The sequence below is a fragment of the Pistacia vera genome, unplaced genomic scaffold (assembly GCF_008641045.1).
Source record: "Pistacia vera cultivar Batoury unplaced genomic scaffold, PisVer_v2 Contig118, whole genome shotgun sequence".
Taxonomy (NCBI): Eukaryota; Viridiplantae; Streptophyta; class Magnoliopsida; order Sapindales; family Anacardiaceae; genus Pistacia; species Pistacia vera.
In genome coordinates, this window is record NW_022195226.1 from 729,236 (window position 1) to 742,760 (window position 13,525).

The following is a 13,525-nucleotide window of genomic DNA, read 5'->3' on the forward strand; positions in this document are numbered from 1 at the left end:
GGATAGAAATATTAAACCAAACAAACCCTTATATATTACAAGGTTTAACAGATGCTCCAATTTCGAACTTAGAGAGGTCAAACGGTTTTCATAAATAAATAAATAATAATATTATTATTCATTTCTTATATACAAACTGATATGACATTATATAATTGTTTATATATAAATACCACATTAATAGATATTATGATATGAGAAATGATTTATTTTTCAACAGTAACATTAACACGTCAATAATTATTCTTTGAGATTTTAACAAGTCTAATTTTGGTGGATCATGTTATGCAATAAATAATTGTTGTCTTCTATTTAATGTAAGAGTAATGCTACACTTACATCATTTTTTTACACAATTTTCATTACATCATGATGTGGCATATATCACAACCACACAAATTTTTAATTATTTTAAATCTTTAATATTATAATAGAATTTATGTGGTTGTAATATATGCCACATCATAATGTTTATAAAATGGTGTAAAAAAATAGTGCAAGTGTAGCATTACTCTTAATGTAAATGTGGGGGGTGACATTATTTACTTTTTATCTTGTACTTAAATGTAATTATAAATCCTTTAATAATTAAGGATGAAACTCCCTTAATTCTAATCTAATTTATATTGACATTATAACTATAATGTTTATGCAATTAAAAAACAATTAACCATGCAAACATCTTTATAATGAGTCCACTTATTATATCTATGAATTATACCTCAAACAAGTGATGAAATTTGCTAAAATTTTAAATAAAAAATTATTTTTTAATATAAATAAACAAGGTTCTATTATAGAATTTGAACTTATTTATTAAATACAATTAACGTTATCAAATTCAATAAGAATTGGTTTTCCTTTGAAATCATAGGATACTTTCTTCTCTGTAATGAAGTAGAGAAAAACCAGAACCAAATTGAATAAAAAGTTCATTTCCCTTCTGCCAAAAATGAAATTTTAACAACAATTCAACCAAATCTTTTCTGCCACCTTTTGATTCTAATTAAGAAACAATAAAACTGAAACAAAACATCTATTGAATCGCCTTACCAGCTCAGTATCTCTTATCATCGATGCTATAAATATATGATATAGAGGTCATGACAGATAGCTATCCACTTTTTTCACAAAACTTCAGTAAACAATCAAGCTTTTTTGGCGTCATAAAAATTGCATTGGCGGCATCTCCTCACCAACCATACTTCTTTAAAAGGTCTCTAGTTCTCTTCCTCATACGGATAAAAACTATAACTACACAAGCAAGGACCCACGGCGGGAAGTTCCCAGAGATGCTTAATTTGTCAAACCATTGAGGGTTCTCCTTCCACACAAATGATATCAGAAGGGCTACAACTGCTACTCCAAATAAGATTTTGGTTATAGGTTTGATCACAGAATCCTGCAATCACAGAATGTAAAGAAGTAAATACTTGCAAGTAAAACAAAATTTAAGGGGAACACGTCATTCCTTTTTCATGAAAAGTATCAGCCATTAGACAAAAAAGAGCAGACAAAACATAAATGCCATATATGCCAAGAACAATAAATTTATAATTTACATGTCCATCTGTCTAGTCTTCTAAACACCAATGTTTGATGAGTACTATGATTCAGGAGAAAATTCTCAAAAGAATTTTGTTCTGAAATCCCAACGCCCATAGTGAGAAGAAAATGTATGCATGATGCATCATAAACCAAAAAAGTACAGAGTGATAAGTCTCTGACTAACTCGGGGAATGGAAAATTTGCAGACAGCTAATTTGGAAGAAATATAACTGAATCTAGACACGAATAAATCAAATTTAAGCCATATATTTCAGTGTTCATGGGATACACCCTCAAGTATGAGGACATCAATCATCTTAAACATTAGGAAAAGGATATGGAGAAGGGTTCAAAAAGAACTGAGATGTTAACCATGTGTTGGATATATTGCATATATTCTGACCATAAGGACCCAATTTAGTCAGGTACAGCATGATTACAGATGCTTTTACTGGTTCATTTGTGGGTTATTTAATAGTGTCACTTCACAAGAGTGAAAATATTTTGCGCAGCCTACTCATTTATATTACATGTTTGTCCCTGAATGTATCATTTGGCATGATTAGCTACCATAATAAACTACTTCTCCAAGATTGCCACAAAACCAAGTAAAATACCTATTAGAAGTCATTTTCAGGATCATTCTCTAGCTCAAAGATATTAATTTTAAGCAAACAACCATAATTGCACATATTTGGGTTTTCATAGAGGTCATTTCATGCGTCAGGGATAAAAATCTATTCATCTATGATATCAACAATGAGCAATGAACTTCTTTTTGTTATGAACTACATCAAATTAAACGAATAACCATCGACTACAATCATTAATACTTATTCTAGGGCATATATCATTATTCCAAAAAGAAACCAATATCCAATAATACTTCAATTGATCATTTTAGCGATATACTTCCCTTACAAACCCATAATTGCTCTTTCCCCACATTTTCCTAGCAGCCAAACAGCTTCAAGACACCTCCATTAAAACAATTTAAACAAAAAACAAGCATATCCAAATTACAATTACTTTTACACTTGAGACTCCAGCATTACTTCCACATCAACATAGAAAAACTTATCCAATCTAGCAAATTTTACTTTATATTTTTTTAAGTCTTTAAGGGACCATAAAATTTAATTAAAACAAAACAAACACAGCTTTCCCATATTTTCCCGGAAAACAAACAGTTTCAAGGTTCTTATATCAAAATTTAAAAAACAGAAATACATCACACTTCTACAATTAATTTTCTTATATGCGTTACAGTAACGTTACCACCCACAGCAAAATTCTATAATTAAACTATCATTTAAACCAACAATTATACATAAATTCATGATACTCAAAAAAAAAAAAAAAAAAATATACAAATATTAAAAATCACCTTTGGTTCTCCATCAATGCGAACAACAGAACCATCCTTGTACACGAGCATCGACCGTCCATTCCTCGGATTAAACCGTATCGGAGCACCGCGACCCGACCCGGGAGAGAAGGCGAAAATCGACTTGAACCCGTATTTCTCGAGGATTTCTCGGACCTCCAACTGGTTCTGGTCCCACCCGGACAAGCTCGACTTGAAAACGTCGATTGGACCCTTCCCCTGCCGGTACAAGTGGATCTCCACCTCGGGCACCTTCGTCTTAACGGTTTTCTGGTTCGGATTGGGACTCGGAGCTGACCCGGTTGCGGTCGGGTTTGTTTCTTCTTCGATTTCTTCGATTATAAGTTTTTGTTTCTCTGTCTCCATAGTGTCGAAGCCGGGCGGGTTGGAATGAAGTGTTTTGGATTTATATGTAGTTTTTTTCAAGTTGACTTAGAATTTATTGATGGTCGGTTTTTCCAACTGGGTTAGATTCGCAGGCCCAATGGGAAAATTTTCGAGCTAAATTTTTTGGATATTATTTTCTAAAAGTAAAAACAATTTAGAAATTTAACAAAATAAACAGTTAAAAACTTATAACAAAAGCTGATTATTCATAAAGATAAAGTCGTATCAAAGCGAGAAATTACAACAATCTCAAACTAAGCTTAAGTAGTTGTTTCTTTTGCCAATACATAATATTATTCATAGAAGAACATCAAAATTCAATACCATTAATTTAAGTAGTGGTTTGTTTAGCTGAAAATTGTGATGTCTTCTTCTTAATAGTAGATGGAGCATCGCCGTGAGGAGGAGGTGGAAGAATAGATGTCTCAGGAGTTGCTCCATTCTGCACTATAATAACAGTGTTCATTCCCCAACTCAAATGTCTGTATAAATGACAATGCCACAGCCACACCCCTGCCAAAAGTCATCATTCATCGTTAATATTTGTATTTCACTTATGAAACCAACATTTTCAAATCATGTAAACGAAATCCTGCCTATTTTCTTTATATATTCTTTGGTCTATGCGATAAGAACTCCACTTATTATTTTTATTAGCATCCGAAAAGGAATTTAAACTTATGTGCTCTTAAGTAATAAATATATTCAAAAATTTCTATCAAACTATCTGACCATCCAAAGGTAGTTAGCTTTAAGATGTTTATACCATATAAATATCTAGCTTACATCAGCAGAAATATAGGGTATCCGATGCAGGACCAACGCTAGCACAGCCAATTCCCATGCTGAAGTAATTAACCCTCTTTTGATGTAAAGTAATGCGCCGGCAAATAGTTGAGGTATGCTAGTCGAGGAAATGCTTCCCCATGTACATAGTGCCGACCTTAAATCCCTCCCAAGCGAAGGGGTGGTTGCTCCTACTTTAGGTACGTCAAGAACAAACGTACACATTTTCCTTTTTACATAAGTTTTTTTTTTTTTTTTATTTGTGGGTGTTAGGAAACACTCATTAAAAGACAAATTTTCATTGGTCCACAGGAGAGATGGACAGATCATACCAAACAATCAAGGAAGGTTAGTTTAAAGAGGTTATTAATTTTTATGCTATTAAAATTTGAGTGAAAGAGGAAGCATATATACCAGGATTAAGCGCCTTGAATCTAACGGCAATCCATCCATCTTTTGGAAGTGTATTAGTATTGACAAACGGTGGATCAACCAAGTTGTAAGATTGAGGGTCCTTATCAAAATCAAAATTGCCTCCACCAGCTCCAACCATGTAAAAGCTATGCCCATGAAGATGCATGGATGATCCTTTGATGCATTCAACACATTGGCTGCCTGAAACACCATCTCCACTTCTTCACCGTATTCCAACACCTTCACCTTCGTCGCCAACAGCGATTCAGTCGTGTTAGCTGGCAAAGTATCCGACACAAAATCGTAGAACTCCAGAGGCTTGTCCGGGAAATCATCAGTATAAGATCCTGTCATGTTCCTATATCCAGCCAGAAATTTAGTTTATATAGGAGGGACAAAATTTTGTAAACAAAAAATTAATAACTTCGAAAATAATTACATATAACATGTGAATTCATTTTAGATATTACTTAATGAACATTTTTCAACGTTGTGGAGGGGCAATTGCCCCATCCGTAGCCCTTTTAGCTCCGTCCATGCCTGTATCGAAAAAGGATTCTAACATTTTTACAAAAAAAACAATATTTTATCATTCTTGGTATTTCAATGGTATTCTAGATTTTATGGAAAGAGACGAGGATCGATAAAATAACTTACTGATAATAGGCTTGAAGAACATTCATCCAAGGGTTCACCCAGCTCACATTATTTAAGCTTGCAGCCAGAGCAAAAGTGACATTTCCTGAAACGTTGAGCATCAACTGGTTTTGAGCTGCCGCAATGTACATTCTAGTAGTAATATTCTTCGGCACATCCTGAACCGTTAAGCTCCTCTTTCTGTTCCTGAAGCTGATTCCGGCGTCGTAATCTTCATAAGAAGGAAGAGTTGTGGGAAATTCTATGGTTTCAGGATCCTGTGTATTGTTGCCATTGTTGTATTGGAGAATAGCCGTGGCATTAAATTTGTTAAATCCAGTGAAAAGGGTTTTATCAGTGTAGAATTGTCTGCCAGCAATATAATATTGGCCGCCGAGAGTTTTTTGGTTTGCCGTGACGAGAACGTCCATGGTTTGTCCAGGGCCAATCATTATATAACTTGTGACAAATGGTTTAAGATATGCTGCATCTTGTGAAACGACTGTGATATTGTGTCCGGCAATGGCGAAGAACATTTCCGCATTCATTACTGCGTTCACTATGCGGAGAAGATAGGTCTTGCCATAATCAACTATCCAACGATATGTGTGCTCTGTTAATAATTCATCAAAGAAACATTTCTTACGTGCATGGATGGATCCAAGATTTAATGTCAGAGGGGCACATTCAAAATAAATAATATTTTTTTAGAGGGGTCACTAGCCCTCACTGATCTCTACATTGGTCAATCCATGATTAAATAAAACATTTAACTTTTAAGACTTTATTATTTGATGTCAAATATCATTGTATATACCTATATATAGAGGACTTTAATATGCACCTCGGTCTTTAGAGCATGCTGCGAAATCTCCAGGTTGGCCATTGATTGTGTAAGCATCTGATATGGGTAAATCCGCCCCTGTTTCAAGGTCATGTTCGACTAAGAGGTTCACATCGTAGATGTACCAAGATCCTGAAAGAACACGATATGCCTTGAATCGATAACGTTATAGAACCAATAATAGAAATTGACTTGACTGAGAACATACATGTTTAACATAATATGAAACGTCGCTAAACCAAATTAATTTTAGTTGTAAATGAAATGCGAAATACCAAGTATGATAATTTCTTGAGCATCAGGCTGAGGATAGGGATAGGTGGATTCTTGTCGAGGATAAATGACAATGGCACCATGAACAGTGTTTCTAGTCCAGTCATTGTGAGCATGCCATCAAAGGGTTCCTTCTTCATCAGAAAAAATGACTCCATATGTGACATTTGTTCCAGGTTTAATTGCACATTGTGTAATGTATACAGGACCATCTGACCATGGATTCCTTGGTTGCCTCACTCCATGCCTGTTAATTAATTAACTACAATTAATATTAATTTCAAGAGAATTCAAAAATGAATATGTTAGAATTTGAACAGAAAATAATAAATATATTTTTAATATTTGGTTATTAAAATTACTTATAATAATTAATAAATAAAGGTGTTTTTTTTGTGTGTGTGTGTGTGTGTGTGTGTGTGTGTGTGTGTGTGTGTGTGTGTTTATTGACGAAAATTAATCCGAAAATGAAAAGGGAAAGTTTGATTTTAGTTTTAAAAATTTTAAGATTTAGAATGTGTAGCATTATATTATGAAATTAACATTTTCGAAATGAAATATCCAAACTGATGTTTCCAAATTTTCTTCCCAAAATTTATAAAATGATTTCATATATTTTGAAAGCGTTTTTCCCTTGTCCAGTATGTAATTTCAATACATAATAGAGTAAACAACATGCATGTTCCCACCCAAGGTTTGGTGAATTTGCAAGTTCCCACCCCTGGTTTCATAAATTCCAGATTCTCACCCTTAAATTAACAGAAAATAGTTTAATTTAAAGGTTAAAGGAAAAATTGGTCATTTATACTGCATTAAATTTGAAATAAAAAATGAAAATTCAAAATAACCCTCCACATCTCAAATTTCTCTCAAAGCACCCTCCACATCTCAAGTTTGAAATATGAAAATCACACCCCTATGGTAGAAACGCAACTTGGCAGTTCGTGGACGACAAACGACGAGTGAGGGAGGCTAGTGGAGGTGTGGGTTTTGTTGAAGAGAGGATGGGGTTCGAATGGTTGTGAAAAGAGGTATTTCTAGTGTCAAAACCAGTCGGAATCTAGCCATAAACTTGGAGAATCACGAGAGATTGAGGGTCTGTCGATTGGCGATTTGTGGGTGCATTGGGGTGGGAGTGTGAGGGGTTTTGGTGATTGTGGCGTGGGGTTCTGATGGTGGTGACGAGGGAGCTTGGTGATGTTGGATCAGGCAAAAATGGTCTAGGAGCAGTAGTGGGTGAGAGGAAAAGTTGCCGAAATTATGCAATTTGGCCAACTTGGTGGTGGCGGTCAGGCGAGGGTGAGGGGTGCCGCTCCTAGTCTCCTTCTTGCCACTGTTACTGTGGCTTTGGCCGATCTATGGTGCCGATTGTGGTGGTTGGGTTTGCCTAGTTCTTACGGGTGTGATGGACAAGCTTCCATCTTCCAAGGAGGTGTATGATATTTAGCAGCCACAATCAAAAGTAAAAGTTAAAGGGCAGTTTGTGTTATGCAACGGAAACATAAACTCTAATGCAAGCTATTTAAATATAATAATAACAACTACTAAAGCAAAAATAAATGGCCAAATTAAATGCAAAAATAAAGAATACCAAGAATTAACAAGGTTCGGTATTATAACCTACGTCCTCGGGCGCTGCAAAAGAAAAATCCACTATCTTCAAAGAAAATTACACCCTTTTGGGCAATACTACAAATACCCAAACTATATGGGCATAAAAACAATTAACCAAAACAAAGCGAAATACAACAATACTTTTCAACTAAAGGGTACTAAAACAGAAATAAATGGCCAAATTAAATGCAAAAATAAAGAATACCAAGAATTAACGAGGTGCGATATTATAACCTACGTCCTCGGGCGCTGCAAAAGAAAACTCCACTATCTTCAAAGAAAATTACACCCTTTTGGGCAATACTACAAATATCCAAACTATATGGGCATAAAAACAATTAACCAAAACAAAGGGAAATACAACAAAACTTTTCAACTAAAAGGTCCTTAATGAAAGAATCCTATACAAGAGGGGTGTAATGGAAAAACAATTTGGGATGCTTATTACTATGGCTTGGGTCCTTATATATAGGCCCCAAAAGTTCCCCCACTTTCATTCCTAAGCAATGTGGGACTTTCCTAACCTTGGCTTATTTTTGTAGGTCCCTAAACCTTTCTCTATTTTCATTCCTACCCCATGTGGGATTTTGCTAATGAGCCATTTTTCCAACAAATCTCCACCTTAGCGAATTAGAAAACCTTCAAAGTTTTGTATTCTTTTGACAAATTTTGCAACACTTTCAAATGTGCCAAATGGCGCAGTCAAACTCGCAAAAATTTGATCAAGCTCAAACAGTAAGTGAACTTGACCCCTGTCACTACCTTAGTCAACATATCTATGGGATTATCTTTTGTTCCAATCTTCTAGAGAATCATTTTCCCATTTTCGCACAAAAACCAAACCAATATCTACAATACCTAAAATATACCACAGAAACCATTTCACAACTTGCCAATGTCCTTTACCAAGATCATACATATCCCTGCTCACCATACTAACTGCTTGTGAAATATCAGGCCTTGTGTACCCATGGCCCATCATGCATTGATCAAATCGCTTGTACCACTGTCTTGGTGACTGCTTCAAACTATATAGTGATTTCTTCAATCTGCAAACCCAATTTTCCTTTCCAGCAACCCTGTAATCATCTGGCTGAGTCTTGTAGATTTCCTCTTCGAAATTGTCATGTAAAAACGCAATTTTCACATCCAACTAAACTAATCAAACTGTGCCACCAAGGTTAGCAAAATCAGAATGGAAGAATACTTCACTATTGGAGAAAACACTTCACTGTAATCAAATCCTTCCATTTGAGCATATCCCTTTACTACCAACTTAACCTTGTGTCGAACATCTTCTCTATTAGGAAATCACTTCTTCTTTGCATACACCCATTTGCACTCAATTGCCTTCTTATGTAAGGATCGCATCTCATCATTCATGGCCGGTTTCCATGATTCACAATTTGAACTCCTAAGTACTTCTTTATAAGTAGTAGGAATATCATCACCTACGATTGGAAGTGCATAAGCCACCATATCAATAAAACGAGTAGGCTTGCAAATTTCTCGTCTTGGCCTATTGTATGCAATCGATTCCTGTTGCTGTGGAGACTCTTGGGATAGAATCTCCTTTTCATCTTTAGTATCCACATTAGTCACCTCAGAATCACTTTCTGTCTCATGGACACTATCTGGTTCAATTGTTGTTTCAAACTCCACCTGTTGCAGAATACTGTTAACTTTTATCTGGCTTCCTGTTTTCTTTTCTAACATAGAAGACTCATCAAATGTCACATCCCTACTAAACATTATTTTCTTCGAACTTGGACACCAAAGATGGTATTCGTTCACACCTGAGGTAATCCTCATGAATATTGCTTTCTTTGCTTTAGGATCTAACTTAGACTCTTTCACATGATAATAAGTAGTGGAACCAAAAACATGTAAAGAGTCATAATTAGAAACAGGTTTTCCAGACCATACCCCAATCGGCCTTTTGCCTTCAATTGCAGCTGATGGTAGATGATTAATGAGATGACACGCATATATAACTGCCTCAACCTAAAACTCTTTGCCCAACCCATAATTGGACAATATACATCGAATTTTCTCAAGTATAGTTCGATTAATGCATTCTGTTGCCCCATTTTGCTGTGGTGTATTCCTTACTGTAAAGTGACGTACTAGACCTTCATATTGACAAACTTTCAGAAACGGATTACTACGATACTCCCCACCGTTATCTGTATGTAATTGCTTGATCTTTCTGCTGGTCTGTGTTTCAATCATCTTTTTCCATTTAAGGAAAACACCAAGCACATCATCTATAGTTTTCATCACATACACCTAAACTCTCCTGGAAAAATCATCTACAAAAGTGACAAAATAGTGCATACCTCCCAAAGATGTTGCTTTGATAGGTCCCCACACATAAGAATGCACATAATCCAAGATACCCTTAGTATTATGGATTGCGGTGCCAAATTTCACTCTTGTCTGCTTTCCTAAAACCAAATGCTCACAAAACTCTAGCTTATAGGTCTTTGCACCTTTTAATAAGCCTTGATTCACCAAACTAAGTAAGGCTTTTTTACCTGCATGCCCCAAACGCATATGCCATAGTCTGAGCATTTTTGAATCTGTATCATTTTGTGTGACTGCAACTGTCGTTCCAATAATTGTACTACCATTATAGTAATACAGGTTGTTTCTCCTTATACCTTTCATTACCACAAGAGCGCCTAAAGAAACCTTTACAATTCCATCTTGCATATTCACCATGAAGCCTTTAGATTCCAAGGCTCTCAAAAAAATTAGATTCTTCTTCAACTTTGGTACATACCGAACATCTGTTAGCATTCTCGTTGAGCCATCATGATTCTTCAACCGAATTGAACCTATCACAGTTGTTTTACAAGCATCACCATTGCCCATATAAACAACTCCATCACGTTCTTCAAAATTAAAGAACCACTCTTGGAGAGGACACATATGATATGTACAACCTAAATCCATAATCCACTCATTTGATCCATAGGTGGATAATAGGCTAGCTAGAGAGAAATCTGACTCATCTTCTTCACGCTTAACAACGTATGCATCGAAAATAGTTTTTCCCTCTTTATTTTGCAACTTTGGACAACCTTTCTTCCAATGCCCTTTCTCGCGACAAAAGGCACATTGATCCTTATTGAGTTTTCCCTTTGAATGAGATCTTCCTCTTCTCTCCTTCTTACGACTCTGACTCCGCCCTCTTGCTACAAGTGCCTCTGCTGACTAATCTTTATTCTCCTTCTGATCCTTTTTTCCAAATTTCATGATTGTACAAAGCAGAACAAACTTCTTCAAAGAACAATTTTTCTTTCCCATGAAGAAGGGTAATACTAAGATGATCCAATTCATCTGGAAGAGATCCAATTCATTCGGAAGAGATCCAACTAACAACATAGCTTTATGTTCATCTTTGAATGTTTTGTCCAAATTTAACAAATCAACAATTAATCTATTAAATGTATCAATATGGCTACTAATATTCGTACCTAGTTTCAACTAAAGACGAAACAATCTTTTCATTAAATAAAGTTGATTCTCATTACTTCTTTTCATGTATTTGTTTTCAAGCGTCTTCCATAACTTATTGGCAGACGTCTCTTTCGTGAATGGATATTTCTGCTCTTTACAAAGACATGAGCGAATCATCCCACAAACTTTTACATTCAACCTAACCCAGTTTTTCTCATAAATATCTTCTGGTTTTTCCTCCTCTAAATCGATATCTAGATCTTGTTGATACAAGCTATCCACTACCTTACTCTGCCACAAGACAAAATTATTTTGACCATCAAATTTTTTAACATCAATTTTTGCATTTGTAACCATTATCATCTTTACTGGAGCGGATGGTGATGCCTCAGATGATGAATCCTCGAATGATGATGCCATTTGTGCTTTACTCAATTGGCTTGGTAGACAAAGTCCCTAATAACCAAGCTCTACAAATTATTATACTCAATAGCTAACAAAAACTTAACAACAACTATAAATAGTAGTAAGTACTGAAATGAATCAACACGCACCAGGAAAATTCCCAAGAAACAATGGAGGGGTCACAAACGATCCCACTTAAAATCCAGTCTCCTTAGACTCTTATCTTCTTGTTGACAGAATTTTTCTAGACATGGATATAACCATACAAATAGCTACTCATTGTCCTAAAACTAGGCTCTGATACCACTTGTTATGCAGCAAAAACATAAACTCTAATACTAGCTATTTAAATATAATAATAACAACTATTAAAGCAGAAATAAATGGCCAAATTAAATGCAAAAATTAAGAATACCAGGAATTAACGAGGTTTGGTATTATAACCTACGTCCTTGGGTGCTACAAAAGAAAACTCTACTATCTTCAAAGAAAATTATACCTTTTTGGGCAATACTACAAATACCCAAACTATATAGGCATAAAAACAATTACCCAAGACAAAGCGAAATACAACAAAACTTTTCAACTAAAGGGTCCTTAATAAAAGAATCCTATACCAAAGGGGTGTAATGGAAAAACAATTTGGGATGACTATAACTATGACTTGGGTCCTTATATATAGGCCCCAAAAGTTCCCCCACTTTATTCCTAAGCAATGTGGGACTTTTCTAACCTTGACTTATTTTATATAGGTCCCTAAACATTTCTCTATTTTCATTCATGCCCCATGTAGGATTTTGCTAATGAGCCATTTTTTCAACAGTTTGGTAATAATACATTCTATATTGTGTCAGACCCTAATGGTGTTAATTTAAGGATGAGAATCTAAAATTTATGAAACTAGGGGTGAGAACTTGCAGATTCGCCAAACCTTGGGTGAGAACATGTCGTTTACTGATATATAATATTTGAGAGAGGGAGAGAGAAAAAACCAGTGGACTGTGACTTTGAAACCTCCTTCATTATGGACATTAACAAATACAGTATCACCTTTGCGAACATAAATCGTTGGCCCTGGAAACTGGCTGTTTACCACCATCATTTTCTTGGTTTTGCGCAGCCTGGTGAAATTTTCCTCCCTTAGCTATATATACCCAGAATCAGAAGACATGGGAAGATTTATACATAAAAATATGAATACAGAGATATCAGTCAGTCAGCCATGTGCATGCAGCAATAAAAAAATGCTTAAAAATTAAGCAACACGAAGGAAGATCGATCAGTAAAAGCTAGCACTTACAACAAAGTCATGGTAATGGATTTCCGCTTGTACCAAGCAAACCAGCAAAGCTAACCCATTGATTAGCAGCAAACGTAGGAGAAAACCCATCGTCTTCAAAGCACTTATGCTCTCGCTTGGCTTGAAGGCCTCTTAGGTCTCTTTTTTATATATATATATATAGGTCATTTGAATTAATTGTCGCTCATCCTAATTTCCGTTTCCATGTATGTGATTGATAAATTATTTAAAGGAAGATTAACCTTGAAAGTGGTTGAGCCTAAGTTGCATGTGGTGGATAAATTTTTTAGAGGAAAGTTAACGCACATAGATTTCATGCTGATTTTATCTCATTCTTATTGGTTCATCCTCTTTAATGATCTCTTAATTCAATAATCCTCACATTATTCAAAATTATATGTATATCACATCAATAATATATCTCCTTTATTATGAGGTTCAATCCATTATTATCGTTTTATTTCTA

General features: G+C 35.2%; 2 protein-coding genes across 2 annotated transcripts; both read right to left on the reverse strand.

Moving 5' to 3' along the window:
• Positions 1-916: 916 nt before the first annotated feature.
• On the reverse strand, positions 917-3,346 carry LOC116109682. The gene is made up of 2 exons (XM_031395909.1): positions 2,936-3,346; positions 917-1,402 (listed from the first exon to the last, which is right to left on the reverse strand). The coding sequence occupies exons 1-2, from the start codon at positions 3,299-3,301 to the stop codon at positions 1,193-1,195; spliced, it is 576 nt and encodes a 191-aa protein (XP_031251769.1). The 5' UTR covers positions 3,302-3,346; the 3' UTR covers positions 917-1,192.
• Positions 3,347-3,653: 307 nt separating this feature from the next.
• On the reverse strand, positions 3,654-13,149 carry LOC116108979 (putative laccase-9). The gene is given in 8 exon segments (XM_031395220.1): positions 3,654-3,835; positions 4,523-4,687; positions 4,690-4,880; positions 5,180-5,771; positions 6,003-6,134; positions 6,278-6,522; positions 12,752-12,903; positions 13,060-13,149. Coding segments are annotated over 8 exon segments (1,749 nt in total).
• Positions 13,150-13,525: the final 376 nt, after the last annotated feature.

Bases quoted from the DNA above. Each gene is read 5' to 3' on its own strand.
- LOC116109682 (XM_031395909.1), bottom strand. From the start codon at position 3,301: ATGGAGACAGAGAAACAAAAACTTATAATCGAAGAAATCGAAGAAGAA. The intron at 1,403-2,935 runs GTGATTTTTAAT...CTGTGATTGCAG, and splicing joins GCATTGATGGAGAACCAAAG to GATTCTGTGATCAAACCTAT.